Source organism: Sminthopsis crassicaudata, chromosome 6 (assembly GCF_048593235.1).
Source record: "Sminthopsis crassicaudata isolate SCR6 chromosome 6, ASM4859323v1, whole genome shotgun sequence".
Lineage (NCBI taxonomy): Eukaryota > Metazoa > Chordata > Mammalia > Dasyuromorphia > Dasyuridae > Sminthopsis > Sminthopsis crassicaudata.
In genome coordinates, this window is record NC_133622.1 from 114,391,100 (window position 1) to 114,408,685 (window position 17,586).

The 17,586-nt window shown below is 36.4% G+C and overlaps 2 protein-coding genes across 3 annotated transcripts in view; one reads left to right on the forward strand and one right to left on the reverse strand.

The window, feature by feature from the left end:
• The window catches only part of LARP7 (La ribonucleoprotein 7, transcriptional regulator), a 28,092-nt gene extending 16,083 nt beyond the window's left edge, over positions 1 to 12,009 (reverse strand). For both annotated transcript variants that reach the window (XM_074275164.1, XM_074275163.1), the window contains exon 1: positions 11,874 to 12,009. The gene's annotated coding sequence lies outside the window, so the exon portion shown is untranslated. The remainder of the gene's footprint in view (positions 1 to 11,873) is intronic.
• Positions 12,010 to 12,077: 68 nt separating this feature from the next.
• ZGRF1 (zinc finger GRF-type containing 1) overlaps positions 12,078 to 17,586 on the forward strand; it is a 97,578-nt gene continuing 92,069 nt past the window's right edge. The window contains 5 exon segments of the mRNA XM_074275162.1: positions 12,078 to 12,173; positions 14,740 to 14,867; positions 14,976 to 15,056; positions 16,157 to 16,174; positions 16,176 to 16,217. Coding sequence (XP_074131263.1) covers positions 14,847 to 14,867; positions 14,976 to 15,056; positions 16,157 to 16,174; positions 16,176 to 16,217 — 162 coding nt within the window. The 5' untranslated portion in view covers positions 12,078 to 12,173; positions 14,740 to 14,846.

A 17,586-nucleotide genomic window follows, 5' to 3' on the forward strand; every position in this document is an offset into this window, starting at 1 on the left:
CTAACAATTAATTTTCTAGTTCATTAGATTGATATAAACCTTCCAAAAATAAGTTTTCACTGGTGCCTCAGGATGATTAAAAAATTTAATTAAAAGTTCAACTTAATGTAAGTTATAAACAACACATCCTGAGAAACTTTCACCTAGTTATCCAGGTTACAGTTTATCACTCCAATATAATCAATCTTTATGCACTCAAAAATCTTTCAAGGTTCACTGCTTCAAAAGTAAAAGAAGTGTGAAATCAACAATAGAATTCAAGATACTATAGAATCTGACAATCTGTGTCCCAGGCACAATTCTAGTCTTATCTCCTTTTCATTTTTTTTTCTCAACAATATTTTTCAAAATACATGTACAAAATACACTATCTTTACATATATAGTTTTCAACATTCATTTTTGTAAAACTTTGTGCTCCAAATTTTTCTTCCTCTCTCTTACCTCCAACCTCACCAAGAAATCTGATATTTTTGATTCACCTAAATCAGAATATCCCCCATTCTCACCATGTCTATTTATGTTCATATGTATAATAGAGTCCTCCATCTCTACATGCTGAAATCCCTACTCAGGTGACATCTCAAATTTTCCATGACCCTTCCTGCTCTACTTCTCCCTACTCTTTCAAAATGAAAATGATCTCTCCCTTCACAAATTTTTTCCCCCAAATCAATTCCTTGAAGCGAAGGTACTATTTTTTCAATCTTTGCACATATTCATTCCCAATATACATAAAAGATGTTTATAAAATAAATATTTACTGAATTGAATTAGTTTCTACTCAGAGCTCTAACCCTAATTAGTTTAAATGACTTCTTTGAGGAAAAGGAAAAATTGCTTCTTTCTTATGTGACACCTCCAGCTTTGCCCTTTCCCAGTCAAAACCCAGCCTTTGGAGGGACAAGTTGGGAAATAGTCTCACGTTTGACTATGGCTTCTATGTCATAATGCACTTGCCTCCAAGCTTTACCACTGGGAAGGGAGAATATTCTTACATCTGGTCATATCCTTCATTTCTGAGTGACAACTCCCCTGGATCCTCATCCAAATTTTATTCTCCACTCCCATCCTCTACTACCCAATTCCTCATTCCCATCATCTCCTTCAATCTTCCTCCCTCAAAGTTTCAAAAATTCCATCTAATTCTTCCCTCTAGAATACTTGTTGCATAGGCGGATTCTTTCTTAATTTGAAATCTTTTCCTCTATACTCTACTAGCTCTCACTGTGTCCCCTGTTCCCCCACTCTAGTCCCATTTCATTTTCTTCAGCTTATTAGTTGAGGTGGGGCTGTTGAAAATACTCTTTATTCTCCATTGCCATTTCCAAGTTCTCCCCCTTTCTCCATCATTCAGTAGTAACTTCTCTTCCTTTGAGCTTCATGCTATGTATATTTCTTTTTCTTGCTTAAAGAGTTTGGTACTTGGCCTACAATTTTTTCCTCCTCCTCAACTCCTGCCCTCATACTAGAGAGTTTCAACATATTTATTAATTCATATATCTTTCCCCCCCCACTGAGGCTGGAGTTAAGTGACTTGCCCAGGGTCACACAGCTAGTTAAGTGTTAAGTGTCTGAGACCACATTTGAACTGGGGTCCTCCTGAATTCAGGGCTGGTGTTCTGCACCACTGCGCCACCTAGCTGCCCTATTAACTCATATATCTTAACCATCAGTTCCTCAACCTAGTCAGTTCTCATGAGTTACTGCTCTAGCCCCCTCCCCATAAGATCTTGCCAATATACTCTAGGTTCAAATCTGAAATCCCCTTTTATACAACTATAATCGGTTGGCTTCTCACTTCTCTATTTGCTGTCCCTTACAAAACCCTATTGGCCTATTACCTCCAATCCCTTGACCTCTCAATTACCTTCCAGGTCATTTCTTCTGCACTGGCCACTCTCTCCTCTTCTCTCCACCTTGATTCCTTAAATCTGTTCAATTCTACATTGTTCTCCTCTCTTGAATCTGTAGCCCCTTCTCATACTGCTGATTACTACCAGTCAAATCTCAGCCTTGGACTATTCCCACTATTCAGTCCTCCTACATGTGTGCTTCTAAATAAAAATGGAGAAAATCATGCAACCATTCTGACTAGGTCCACTAAAATTTTGTTACACAACCTCAACTCGGCCTTCATAACTGCTAAACTGCTAAACAACTCTACCTCCCTTATCAACTTGGTACACTTTGCCTCTTAAAAAATTTTGAAAGCTGGTGACAGCAATACATTGAGCATCTTTGTAACAGCATGTGCTAATTCTTGTGTGGCATGTGGTAACACATTTTGGTAATTCTTGCAATATTTCAAACCTTTTCTTATTATATCTGTTATGGTGATCTATGATCACAATATATGCCTACATAACTTAATAAATGTTATATGTTTTGACTGCTCTTCTAAACTGGCTGTTCCCATCTCTTCCCTCTCCTCAGGCTTCCCTATTCCCTGAGATACAGTAAAATAATACAATAACAATAAACTCAATTGATACAGCAGTATAGTTTTTAAGAGGACTGACTCCACTTTTGAAAAGAAATTCTATAGTCACATCTGCTACAGAGAAATCTTTTGTAGTTTTTTAAAAAATTTAAAACATTTTGTTTTTCCCAATTACATGTAAAGAAAATTACCATTCAATTTTTTAAAAATTAAGTTTCAATTGTTCATCTCTCATCTGTCCCCTTCCCTGAGATGGTAAGCAATTTAATTTTAAAAACTACCATAAAAACAAAATTAAAAAAAAAAAAAAAAAAAAAAAAAAAAAAAAAAAAAAAAATAAAAGGAATGCTTTGATCTGTATTCAGACTCTCACCAGTTCTTTCTCTGGAGATGGACAATTTTTTTTTTTTTTTAATCATAATTTCTTAAGTATTGTCTTGGATCATTGTATTGCTAAGAATAGCTAAGTCATTTGCTTTGATCATCATACAACGTTGTTTAACTGAGTGCATTGTTCAGGTTTTGTTCATTTCACTCTGCATCAACTTATAAAAGTGGTTTCCAGGTTTTTCTGAGATCATCCTGCTTGTAATTTCTTATAGCACAATAGTATTCAATTACAATCACATAATACAACTTGTCTAGCCATTCTCAAATTGATGAACAGCCCCTGAATTTCCAATTCTTTGCTGTGTTTTTTACACGTGTCCTTTCCCCAGTTATTGTCTTATTTTAAGAAATTGCCACTGCTACCTTTAGCACCCATCACCCTGATCAGTCAGCAGTCATCAATAATGAGGAAAAAAAAGTACGAAAGTTAATTTTTTTTTTTTTGCAACAAAGTATTTTTTAAAATTAAAAGTATGTCCAGTATGTTTTTTAAATATAATACTACTGATATGGGCTTTGAGCTTATTCCCTTCCCTTGTCAGAAAGCAGCTTTTATCAATCCCAGATACTGGGATACTGATTAGCATATCTTTACATACGTCTGGTATACCCAGTAGTCAGCCAGGTGTACTCCATCTGGCATCCCACTGATCTCTCCCCTACAGCTACCAAATTCTGACCTAGTACTTCCCCTTTTCCCCAAAGAAACCCCCCAAGTTTATAATTCCCCTTCAAAAGATGTGCTCATGATGGAGATCTCCACTTTATCTTTTTTTCAGGACTAAGCCCACTATGAAGTTTTCTCTCTCTTCTTCAGAGTTTTTCCTTTAATGGCCTCTTTCTCCTTACTATAACTAACTCTGGTTTGTGGGCTATATACTCCTCTATGGATTTAGTCTGACAATCTAGCATATTCAGGTCTCACAGCATATTTCTTTAATAGATTCTTCGAAACTCCTTTTCCTTGGTAACCCCATTGTTCTCCCAAATCTATTTCATAATTTCCCTCTTCATTTTGTTTGTAACCTCTTCTATATAAACCTACATTTTGGGAAAAAGAATGGCCATTGTGAATTTGTCACATGTTTATTTCAAACTAGGAATTGCTACCCTGACTTCATCATTTAGTGCTTGAAATCCTTTGGCCTCCAATATTTTTTTCCTACTCCTCTACTAAGGTGGAGTGCAATCAGGAACCCAGCAAACCTTAAAGACATCACTATCACATGCTTTAAAGATGACAAAATAGTGTAAATGTAACTTTTATATGCAGGAGTAAGTAAAAAAAATCAGGATTCACTTTATTGTGGTCTGAAACCAAATATACAAAAATAAGCAAAGTATGGCTATATTCCGTTTTCTATAATGACTTTCAAATCTTTTCATCAGTTCTCTAACTTCCCAAATCTCCCACTTTCTCAGATGGGGAAGCTTGTCTCATATTTTACAAAAAAACTTGAGGCCACTAGACATGAACTTCCTTTTCTCCACCCTTCCTCATCTCCAATCATTCGGGTATCTTCTGCCACTATCAACTCCTTCTCTCCTCTTTTACATGAAAAAGTGGCCTTACTTCTTACTGTTGTGCCACAGTTCCCTTTTATTGTCCTGACTCAATTTCCTCAGTTTCTCAATCCTGCAACACTACCCCTCTCTCCTAATCTTGACATCTTCAGAATGCTTAAATGGATAAAGATCTTATATTTTAGAAAACAGGATTAGTGAATTGGAAAAGGTAAACAACTCCAAGGAAAACAGGATTAGTGAGCTGGATAAAGAAATCAGCTCTCTAAAAAATAAAATGGATAAAATGGAAAAAAATTCCATAGAAGATAAAAACACAATTGGACAATTACAAAAAGATATTAAGAAAGTGAATGAAGAAAATACATCATTGAAAATTATACTCGAACAAGTAGAAATGAATGACTCAAGGAGAAACCAAGAGGTAGTCAAGCAAAACCAGAAAAATGAAACAATTGAAAAGAATGTCAAGTACCTTATTAGAAAGACAACAGACCTGGAAAACAGATCCAGGAGAGACAATTTGAGAATAATCAGACTCCCAGATCTTTTCTAAGACAGTGGCTACTGTTTTCCAAATTTGCTATATACTGAATGCAGCACTTTAACAGCATTATGTTTTAGGGTTTTAAATAATTCAGCTGGAATTCAGCCTTACTGTTAACAATGCTTCCTAAGACCCACTTGATTTTATTCTCCATTATGTCTCTATATGATCAATCATCACACCAGTATGATTATCAGCAAGGTTAAATGTTGTGTCCTGCTTTCTAGAGCCCCCAAATTGGGGTGACAAAACATACAGTGCTTCCTAGAGCTCCACACTGAAGGTGATTAAAATATACCTTCCTAGTGGAGAATTGATAAAGGAGGAACTCCTAAGGATGGTAGGAAAACGGAGTCTGTTTATTTCAAGAACTTTCCCCTTTTTATAATGTAACAAAAATAACACTGCCCACATGGGACCCAATAAACAACTTGCTATGTAGTTTGTCACCTGGTATCACTCTGTTTCAATCACAACACTGGTTGTCACCACTCCCTGACTTCTCAGGAAGGCTGAGAGCCCTTAGGGGAGATGGGGAGCCAAACCAGACATTTTTAGCAGGTTCTCTCTGGGCTGAAGAGTCTTATACCTTACCCAGAGTTTCCCTACTGACTGTGACCCTCTATAGTTAAATCTTTCTTATATAGTTCTCTTGTGTAATCTGGCCATCTCTTCTACTTCTGTTAAATCCCTACCTCTTTTGTCTTTTATCATGCTTATTTTTGCTTGTTTCTTTCTACTGATACCTCCTATTTCCTTCTCCAGATCATTTTACAGATGAAGAAATGAAGGCAAACGGGATTAAATGTCTTGCTGTCCGGGGCCAAATTTGAACTTAGGAAGATGAGTCTTCCTGACTTCAGGTCCAGCATTTTATCTACTGTACCACTGGCCATATTATAAAGTAACAATCATCAAAGATATTTAGTACTGGGCTAAAAAAATTTATAATAGAAAGGTAAATCACTGAAGCAGATTAGACCAAAAACAAAGAAATAATGGAATTCAATAAGTCTGTTCTATAAACCAGAAAATATAAATTACCTTAAGAAAAAAAGTGTCTTTTTGATAAGAACAGTTAGGAACACTGGAGGAAAAAAAACTATTGTAAAAGGAGTCTCCTTGTCTCAAATCTCTCCCCATACCAAGCCTCCTTCCACTCAACTACTAGAATTCTTCCTAAAGGGCAAGCCTGACCATGTCACCGTCCTACTCAATACTTTAATGTCTTCCTGTTAGTTGTAGGGTCAAACAAACTCTTCTTTATGCCTTAACAGGCAGAACAGAACAGACAGGCCTTAACAATTGGCATCAACTTATATTTTGAGGTTCATTATACATTACTCCCTTTCTTGTACAAGTCAAGCTGACTTGCTTTTTGTCACACTTGACACTCCATCTCCTGCCTCATTTGGCAGCCCATATGCAGTCCCTCATGCCTTTAATGTCCCATTCCATCTGTATTTATTAGAATCCTGGATTTCTTTTAAGTCAGTTAAAGAAGCATCCATTTAAAAAAGCTTTTTTGCCTCCCCTCCCCAAATGTACTGTCCCAAAACAACTCTGTATAACTTTAAGTATTTTCAGTATGTAACTGTATATACTTGTTGTTTCCTTTGACAAAAGATAAGTTTCTTTTTCTTGGCAAGGCAATTGGAGTTAAGTAACTTGCCCAGGGTCACACAGCTAGGAAGTGTTAAGTTATCTGGGGTGGGGGGGGGTGGGATTTGAACTCGGGTTACCAAGGCTGGTTCTCCATGTACTGTACTACCTAGATGCCCCCAAATGAAAGCAGTGACTATTTAGATTTTTGTATCCTTAATGTTTAGTCCAGTATTTGGCATACATAAAAGGTGATATTATAAGCAAACTAGGAGAAAAAGAGATAGTTTACTTCTCAGATCTATGGAGAAGGAAGGAATTTATGGCCACAGAACAACTAGAGAACATTGTGAAAGGCAAAATAGATAATTTTGACTTGATTAAAGTTTTTACACAAATAAAACCAATGCAGCCAAGATTAGAAGGGAAGCAGAAAGCTGGGGGGGGGGGGAATTTTACTGCCAATGTTTCTGATAAAGGCCTCATAAATCAAATTTGCAAGAATATAAGCCATTCCCCAATTGGCAAATGGTCAAAGGATATGAACAGACAATTTTTAGATGAAGAAATTAAAGCCATTTATACTCACATGAAAAAAAAAAAATCTTTAAAATTACTATTGTTTAGAGAAATACAAATTAAGACAATTCTGAAGTATCACCTCACACCTATCATATTGGTTAAGATGATTGGAAAAGATAATAATAAATGTTGGAAGGGATGTGGGAAAATTGGAACATTAATGCATCGCTGGTGGAATTGTGATCTGATCCAACCATTCTGGAAAGTGAATTTCAACTATGCCCAAAGGTTATCTATAACATTGTCATACCTTTTATCCAGCAGTGTTCCTCTGGGGTCTGTATCCCAAACAGAACATAAAAGAAGGAAAAGGACCCATATGTGCAAAAATGTTCATGGCAGCCCTTTTTGTAGTAGCAAGGAACTGAAAACCGAGTAGATAAACATTAATTGGGGAATGACTGAATTTAAATTATGGTGTATGAATTAATGGAATATTATTTTTCTATAGGAAATGATGAGCAGGCTGATTTCAGAAAAGCCTGGAAAGACTTTACATCATTGTCAGTAACAGCAAGATCATATGATGCTCACTAAAAAAAGATTTGGGTCTTCTCAGCATAGTGGCGATTCAAAACAATTCCAATAGATTTGAGATGGAAATGCCATCCAAATCTGGAGCAAGCTATGGAGAGATTGAATGTGAATCAAAGCATAATATCTTCACTTTTTTTTTTTGTTTGTTTTTTGCTTTTTCTTTCTCAGGTTATTCCCCCCCCCACCTTTGGTCAGATTTTTTCTTAGCATGGAGTAAAATTTGGAACTTAAAATCTTACAAAAATGAATGCTGGAAACTATATGTATATTTGGAAAAATAAAATACTATTGAGGAAAAAAAAAGATATAAATGGGATGGAGTAAAACCAATGTTATAAAGCAATAATTTAATTTAATTATTTAATTAATCATTCAATCAATAGTTTCAGTTTCTATGAATAAATCAGTCCTCAGTCATTGAATGCAAGATAGACATTGTTCCTTAAATAATTTATAATTAAATAGGTGGTATATCACATATGCACATGAGAGGGCATTTAGCATGTAAGAGAAATGGAAACAAAATGTTAAAAAGTATTGGGAGGAAGGAAACATCCTGTTGAGAATAAGAAAAGATTTTATGGAGATAATAACTGCAGCTCCCTAAAAAATGGAAAGAACTGGAAAAGGCAAAGAAAGATCAAAGAAGTCATGAGGGACCTTAGAAGTTATCTAATCTGCCATAAGTATTTCTGAGGCCCAAAGAGAAGTGACATACAAGGGGCAAACTGACTTCAAATTCAATGCTACTCTTTCCATTATACCACAATGCTTTTCATTCTGTTGTTGTCAAATAGAAATGAAGTCCTAGGGCCAAATACTGATTTAATAAACCAATCTGCATTATCTGTTATATTGCATTATTTATTTGCTAAAAATTTCCAAATTACATTTTAATGTATTTGGGAGCTAATTACAGTCAGTTTGATATTTAAGCCATTTGTTCTCATTATTATTCTTGGGTCACATTAAAAAAATTTTTTTAATTGTGAATTTAATTATCAAATATATACATATAGAAAACTCACTTGTGTTCAACTACATGATTTCTAGGAAGATGATTCAATCATCCTGAAGAAGAGAGAGAAGATATTATGTATCACTATTACCACCCCAACTACTACCTCTTGTAAATCCTTATTAAGATTATCAGTACCTTGAACCCAAGAGCCTTAGGAATAGCAATGCCTTTCAGATTATTGGCCCTGATTCTTGTGAGGACTAGTTAGCACTGAGGACAGCAATCATGGTGGAAAGGGTGGATGTACACTCAACAGTACTAAGTATCAATTACTGATCATATTTGTTAACTACTGGCAGATAACCCTAAGGACCCTGAGAGTGGAAGTTATACCTTTCCTAATTCCACAAATACTGATTTTAATATAGTGCCTAAAACCATCATCCAGCAACTTCTGTGGAGAAAGTATCAGCCATCACCACCAACTGCCAGCTATGATGTAGTCATAATACCAAAAGGAACGAGATAACTTGAAGAGATAGGAGGACAGCAAGTTAAATCAACATCACCGTAATTGCTCTTAGACATTGATAGAGAAGGTCCAGGACTCTGAACCCCAACCCCAAATCACTAGCCTTTCTTTCAAGCCCAGGCCTTATATATCAAGGAGAAGAGCAATCACTGTAGAAAAGAGGGTGCATTAAACACAGTAAGTAGGCACTCACTACTACTATCACCAATACCAGTTGCTACTGAGAACCCAAATGGCAATATCCTCCAGATATCAGATCCTATGGCCCTTGAAACGATCATCCAGCAGCAACTACTATGTTGGGAATTATATCCATAGAGGATGCTGCAGCCACAGCTATTGTTGTAGAAAAACCCAGAAGAGAGTGTTCTAGTCACTAAGGTCTTTGGCAGTGTCAAATTTTAACATCAGAAACAGATATTTTGTCAGTGGAAACGATATTAAAAATGCCACACACAGTTTAACTCCTGGGCAAAAGTGTTATCTTTGAAAATACAGCAATTATTTTCACTTAGAAAATAAAAAAAATCTTGCTATATCTTTCCTTATAACTAATCTGTTTTTTAGGAATTAGATGAATTCTTATTTTATTTGTATTTAATTTTTATTATAGCTAACACCAATTTACTCAGGGACTATATCAGTGATATCTTTTACCAACCATACAAACTATTTTGGACCATTTTATTTTTCAGAAAGAGGAAGAGTGAAAGGTAAAAGAAATGGAATTTTAGGATTTTCTTATCTCAACAGCATACCAGGAAAAGTTTGCTTTATTCTTTCTGTAATTAACTGCATGTATTACCTTTAATTAATACACATTATGACCTTGGAACTTCCTAAGTTGCTGTATATGAGAAATTCATCATTCTCTCTGAATTTGACTAGGCTGTGTGTCAGAAAAGGATCTCTCATTAATTTCATACTTAAGTGTTTCTAGCTTAGAAGGTAAAACAATTAAGTTTGAGCTGTTCAATGGCAGAGTTAGGTAAGGAATAGATGCAGGATTAATAATAATAGTAGCAGCATTATACAATGCTTAATAGGTAGCAAGCACTTTAGAAATATTTCATTTCTCACAACCCTGGGAGGTAGGTGTGACTGTTAAGAGGATATTGAGGCGGGGGCAGCTAGGTGGCGCAGTGGATAGAGCACCAGCCTTGCATTCAGGAGGACCTGAGTTCAAATTTGATCTCAGACACTGACCCTGGGCAAGTCACTTAACCCCAGCCTCAGGGGGAAAAAAAAGAGGATACTGAGGCAAACACAAGTAGAGTTACTTGCCCAGGGTCATGTAGTTAAAAACTACATGGAGTCAGGAAGGCTCCCCCCCTCTCCCATTGCTTGCTTCCTGAAGAAAATGGCAAATCACTATCTTGCTAAGAAAACTACAAATGGGATCATGAAGAGTCAGATATGACTGAAAAAGCACTGAATGAATAACTTCTTGCTTTTAGGCAAAGTGCTATGTAATAGAGTTGGATATAATAATAGTAAAACAATAAAAGTAACATTTATATAGTGCTTAACACGGATCAAGCATTTTACACTATTATTTTATTCAATCTTTACAAGAACCAAAGGAGGTAGGAGCTATTATCCTTATTTTACTTAGCAGGAAACTGAGGTCTGAGGTCATATTCCAATTCAAGTTTTCCTGCCTTCAAGGCCAGTGCTCTATCCATTGCATCACCCAGCAGCTCCCAAGTCTCCAGACTTCAAGTCCAATTCTTTTATTACAACCTCACATCCATTATATCGAATCAATGTTGGCTGATTTTGTGGCAAATCAAAGGTATGGAATGCTAAGTGTTTGGTACACAGGCGCCATAAATCTTGCCTACTGATTAAGGAGTAAAAATTAAAGGGAGAGAAGTCAAGTCAACTAGCCTTTATATTAAATGTTTTTATGGTTCCTGACATCATCTGAAGTACTTGCAATACAAAGAAAGGCAAAAAAAAAAAAAAAAGTCTATGACTTCAAGGAGTTCCTAATTAGGGAAACAACATGCCAACAGTTCTGTACAAACAAGTTATATACCGGATAAAATGGAAAGACTCTCAGAATGCGGAGAACTGGCAGAGTGTTCTTGTGGAAAGCGGGCATGAAGGGAAACAAGCAGGCAGGCAGGAGGCCCGGGTTCGGAGGGAGAGCATTCCTGGCTTGCGGGACAGAAATGGAATGTCTTCCTGGTGGTGGGCCTTGCAAAGCGGGAAGGAATACCCAGCGCCCAGCGTTCCACTGGTGTTTAATAGAACTTCACTGACTGATTAGATAGTAAATTAAAGGGATCGAACGAACAGAATCTGGCACACAAATTGGCGCTTAATGTTTGCTGCATGTTAGCTGTTAAATAAGGATGGAAAGCACAGAGCCCGGTCAAAGTCAGCGATTCATAAATATTTGTTGAGTGACTAGCGAGGAGGACGAGTCTCGAGGAATTATCTCCCCCCCCCCGCCCCCAATTTACCCTCCCTCACACATTCTGTTGGCTGCCCCCAACTGAAGACTACAAGGCGACAAATGGCCGACGGCTTTCAGCGCATGCGCCCTGATACAAAAAGGGAAGGGGGATGAGGGGAAAGTAGAGGGGCGGGAAACAGGGAGGCGGGGTCTTTAGACAGGAAGGGGGGGTAATTAGGAAGATGCCGGAATTTAATCCAACCAAAATAAAAAGGCAGATTTGGGCCTGACTCCGCGGGGCATCTAGCTCTTGGTGTATTCCACCCTTAAAGTCTCAACCTCTCCCACTTACTCGGTTCAGTACCCCAGGCAACGGGTCCGGACAAAGCGAGTTTCCGAAACGGTCTCCTCCCCGTTCTTCCCCGTAACCGGCGTATGCACGTCACGCATCTGCGACCGGGCTCTTCGTCTCGCTCGCGTTCGCAAAGACCCGGAAGAATCCGCGCTATTAGTGCTTTCGGAGGGCGGGGGCGGGGGCGGGATGCAGGAGTGGGCGCGGCGGAGCTTTGTCGCGAAGCAGTGGCGTCATCGGTTTTCGCGGGGAAAATTCGAAAACCGAGACTTGCTGCTGGACCAGGTGACCTCCAAAAAAGTCCGTGTGTGTGTGTGTGTGTGTGTGTGTGTGTGTGTGTGTGTGTGTGTGTGTGTGTGTTTTGTGTGGTCGGCGTGTGGGGTCTGTATTGTGCGTGTTAGGTGTTTTTTGTAACTGCTCGGTTGTGTGTGGGTTTTTGGGTGGGAATGCTGTGTGTGTTTATGTGTGTTATCTGTGTTTGAGCATCCGCGTGTGTTGTTTCCGCTATGTGTAAGTATATGTTGTGTGCCCGTGAATTTGTTTCTGTGTGGGTGTCTTTGTGGGCATTATGTTTCTGTGTTGTGACTGCGGGGTTCCTAGGGGTGGGGGGGTTGCTTAGGGAATCGCCCCCTTTTTTCCCTTCTCTCCCCCTCCCCCCATCGGCTCAGCGCTAGCCCCACCTCCCCATATTGTGCCTCCTAGACAGCCGGTAGTAGGGCACACATAATGCTCCTTGACTAGGAAGGTTTGGAGCGCTTTGAGTTTGTCGAGACTCGAGATGGGAGGCTATAAGATACCCCAAAGACGAAGGATGTCAAATCAGCAATCATTTATTAAGTGCCTATTGTATGCTAGACACCGGTGCTAAGCGTAGGGGATACAATTATAGGCCACAATAAACAAGCAAATAAACACCCCCTCCCCCACCTCAAGGAGCCCACAATCGGACCCGCTGAGACCTAAAGCAAACACGATATAAAAAAGATAAATTGAGATAGCTAGTGTATAGACCTGAAGTCAAGAAGACTTGAATTCAAATCTGGCCTGAGAAGATGCTAGCTGCAGGAATTTATCTAGTCACTTAATCTGCCATCTGTCAAATGGGCATAATAACCACATGAGACTTCCTAGGGTGGTTGTGAGAATGTTGTTGTTGACCGTTTGTGTCCGACTCTTGGGGACTCTATTTGGAGTCTAAAATAGACTCAGATACGAATTTGATGTGTGGCACTGGGAAAGCTTCTGTTTGCCTTAAACTTCTAGAGATGAAAATAGTAAACCAGTCTCGTGTATCTTTGCCAAGAATACCCCAAATGGGGTCACAAAAAAAAACAGGTAAAGATTTTGTAAATACATTTTGTATGTATTTTGTACATAGTTCCCCTTTGATAGTATGGTGTGATAGAACACTTTTCAGGGGAATGGTTTGTTACCTACATTCAAGTGGAAGGAAATAATACATTTCACTTAGAGATCAGTGAAGATGAAAATGTAATTTTCTTCCCTGGCAAAGCTGAAGGACCCCATGGAAATATATTCGAAGACCCCCTATTATTCTGGACCAGATGTTTCTTAACTTTTTTTGTATCTTGTACTCCCTTGGCAATATGTCAAAACCCAGGAACCCCTTCTTAGAATATTGGCTTGAATGTATAAAATCAAATCTATAGGATTATAAAAGAAACCAATTACATTGAAGAACAATTATCAGCATAAAACTACATTTTTAAAAAAGTTAATGACCCAGGTTAAAAATTCCTGCAGGATGAAAAAAAAAATCCTAAAAACCCAATTCCTAAAGCTCCCAGGAAGGTTGTTCAGTTCTCTTGACTCTTCCAAACCCCATTTGAGGTTTTCTTCGTAAAAATATTGGCGTGGTTTCCTATTTTCTCTTCCAGCTCATTCTACAGATAAGGCAAATAGGGTTAAGTCATTTTCCCAGAGTTAACTATCTGACCCAATTTAGAATTCAGGTCTTCCTGATTTTTCCTGCTGTGTCCATTTCCCCACCTCAATGATAATTAGCATCAGTTTTACAAGAACCTGTAAATTGTGAAGTACAGTGCCTTTGACCACACAGTTGTGAAATAGAATTCCCATTTCTGAATTTTTGCTTTAAAAAAAAAAACTTTTTAGCTTTTCTGTATAAAATCATAGAACTTTACAATTTGAATCCTAACCCAGGATACTCTTTAAACAAGGAAAGCCCCAGAAATGGATTGACTATTATTGGAACAAGAGAAAAAGAACTTCATATTTTCTATATGAAATATTAAGACATCTACAGTTTATGATTTGTGCCTTGTCCCAGAACACAGAAGCCTATTTAATCTGTAGTGACTTTGCAAGAATATTTTCTGCTACTTTATTTACACATGTATGATTGCAACCCTTCCCCAGCAGTGTATTGACAGATTGAAAATGGAAGTTTATAGGGAGCCATCTTGTGGTGGTTCTGAAGCAATCCAGAAAAAATTGATGTTTGTTTGATATGGTGAGAATGGTAAGGATTTTACAATTGAAAATGTACTTTTTTAGACTGAAAAACTGAAGACTTAAGTAGTTTGTTTTGAAGTAGCAAATAGTAAAATCAAAATTCAAATTTGGGTCTCTTGATTTCCAAAGCCAACCCAATTTCCATAGCTCCTTGCTCAGGCTTAAAAGACTTTCAGTTTTAAAATCAAACAAAGAAACTAATTTTCTGATACAAGTTTCAAATTGAATTTACTTTTTAGGTTTTCATGTACAAAGAAAAGATAATATTTAACTTTTTTTCATATGCCATCTGAAACACTATAGTGCCCAAAACAGATTATAAATGAGTTTATACATTCCAAATTTAAATTTTATTTATATTTCTTATCAGTGATGTACTCTGTGAATCCTATGTATGTCCAGAACAAAAAGAGCAAGTGCTCTAACAGTTATTGAAGATTTACTGGGTGTAGATGGATTTTGCTTCCAGCATAAACAATGACAAATCAAGAATTTATTGTAAGTGTTTAATTTTTGATTTTACAATTTCAGTATTTGATTCATGTATTTCACATCTATAAATATAGGATTATTAAAAACGATCTCTTCTATACTTTTATAAATAAGGTACTGTATACTCATCAAAAGATGAAGAAATCAAAAGTGTGGCAAGATGGGATATTGAAGATCAGTTTCTCAAGAAATAAAGTAAGTTTGGGATAATCTGTTAATGACTCTAAAAGTTCAGTTCTTAAATTCATATTTGAAAAGAAAATTACATAATCTATACATTTATAGTCTCTATCTTGGATTTGAAAATCCAAGTATTACAGTGGCTAGTTTAGAAATAGTATCTCAATGAGTAGCTGATTTAATTTATATTTGGAGTAGTAGTAGTAACTAGTTCTTTATTAATTGTATCTTTGAGTGAATTCACAAGATTGCCTATTAATTACTTATCAATTTTCAAGGAACAAGAAACGTAGGACATTCGTATTTAACAATTTTAAAAAATAAATTCATATACTATCTGAGACTCTATAGGACATATAAGATCTATAGAGCTAGATATAGAATGAAACACAGATTTCTCAGTCTGGCTTTTGTCTTACAGAACTTTTTATCTACTTACTTTACTCTAAATAAATCTTCTGGGACTGATAGGACAATTTTTTTTTCCTCTTCACCAAATACTCCATGTTTTATTCTTGCCTCCTCTTCTTTCTTTGCATCAGAATATTCCACTGGATATAAAACCCTACTGTTTTTACTTTGTAAAACAGTATCACGGGGCAGCTAGGTGGTCCAATGAATAGAATATTGGGCTTGGAGTCAGGAGTACGTACCTGAGTTCAATTCTGGCCTCAGACATTTGACACTAGCTATATGACGGAGAGCAAGTCACTTAACTCTAATTAGCCCACCAAAACCAAAAAGCAGTACCACTTCCACAAAACTCACACTACCTTTAATTTCATGTTAGTTTACCCTTTGCATTGTTTTTTGAACTTATAAGTAAATGTATTTATTTCTTATTTTCCCAACTAGCTATATTATCAGATAAGAACAATACTTTAGTCTTTTAAGTCTCCCTCAGTGCTTAGCATAGTGTTAAAATAAATGATAAATGAATTCTGCCACAAATAAATGAATACAAACTACTTAATGTGATGGGAGATATTTGAAATGTGACAAAGCCAAATAATACATTTTATGTGATTTATGTAATAATTGTTAATTTGTTTTAAAGAATTTGAAATGTTTTCCTGTTAACTTTGTTTTTTTAATGTTATTTTGTTTTAATGTAGGCAAGTTTATATGATGACAAAGGGACAGTGCTTGGAGAGTTTATTTCTTAAACAGTGTGAGGTATTTTAATACTTTTTCTTACCTTTGAAAATCTTCAGAAATCACTCTGGGATAGTTTTTTTTATGAAAATAGTTAATAAAAAGTATAATTCTTTTGAATGTTTTTGTTATAAACTTAAATTATTAATGGGAAAATAATAACCAAAATAACATACTATTTGTATAAAATGAAATCTAAAATTGTAGCATTTAACAAAATTGAACCAAATGACAACAAATAAGCAAAAATGCTTTTGTTATCTATTCTTTTCAGTTGTCTAAAGATTTCTGTTTTCTTTCTTAGTTTTCTTCAGATAATTGTAACTGTGAATATAGTTGTGATTCTTATGATTTTGCTTTGCTTCATGGACCTTTCCACATTTCTTTGTAGGTTTCATATATCTATATCTATATCTATCTATCTATCTATCTATCTATCTATCTATCTATCTATCTATCTATCTATCACTACCTCCCCATCCCTACCTATATATACAATCTGTTACCAAGTGAATTTCACTTTACAACATCTCTTAGGTATATCTTTTTTCCTGTGATACTGCTACTCCTCTAGTGCAGGCCTTCCTTGCTTCACACCTGGATTACTGGTGGGTCTGCCTTCTTCAATCTCTCCTTGCTTCAGTGCATTCTCCATTTAGCCACCAAAGTGATTTTCCTAAAGCACAAAACTGATTATATCACAGACATACCCATCAACCTCCTCACTGAATAAATTCCAGTGGCTTCATTTGACTTCAGAATCAAATATATGTTCTTGGCATTCAAAGCCTTTCATAATCTAGCCCCTTCTGTGTTTCCAGTATTCTTATACCTTATTTTCTTCAGATATTCTTTTTTTTTTTTAATAATAGCTTTTTTTTTTTCAAAATACATGGAAAAGATAGTTTTCAACATTCATCCTTGCAAAACTTTGTGTTTCAAGTTTTTCTCCCTCCCTTCTCCTATCCCCCTCCCCTAGACAATTAATCCAATATACGTGCAATTCTTCTAAACCTATTTTCACATTATTGTGCTGCACAAAAAAGTCATCAAAAAGGGAAAAAAGAGGAAAGAAAAAAAAGCAAGCAAACAACAAAAAGGTCAAAATAACTATGTTGTGATTCACATTCAGTGTTCATAGTGCTCTCTCTAGATCTTTCTCTATTACAAGTCTATTGGAATTGGCCTAAATCACCTCATTATTGAAAAGAACCAAGTCCATCAAAATTGATCCTTACATAGTCTTATTGTTACTATGTTCAATGTTCTCTTGGTTCTTTCACTTAACATCAGTTCATATAAGTCTTTCCAGGTCTTTTTCAGGTATTCTTCAATCCAATGACACTGGTCTCCTGATTGTTGCATGAACAAGACACTCCATCTTTTGGCT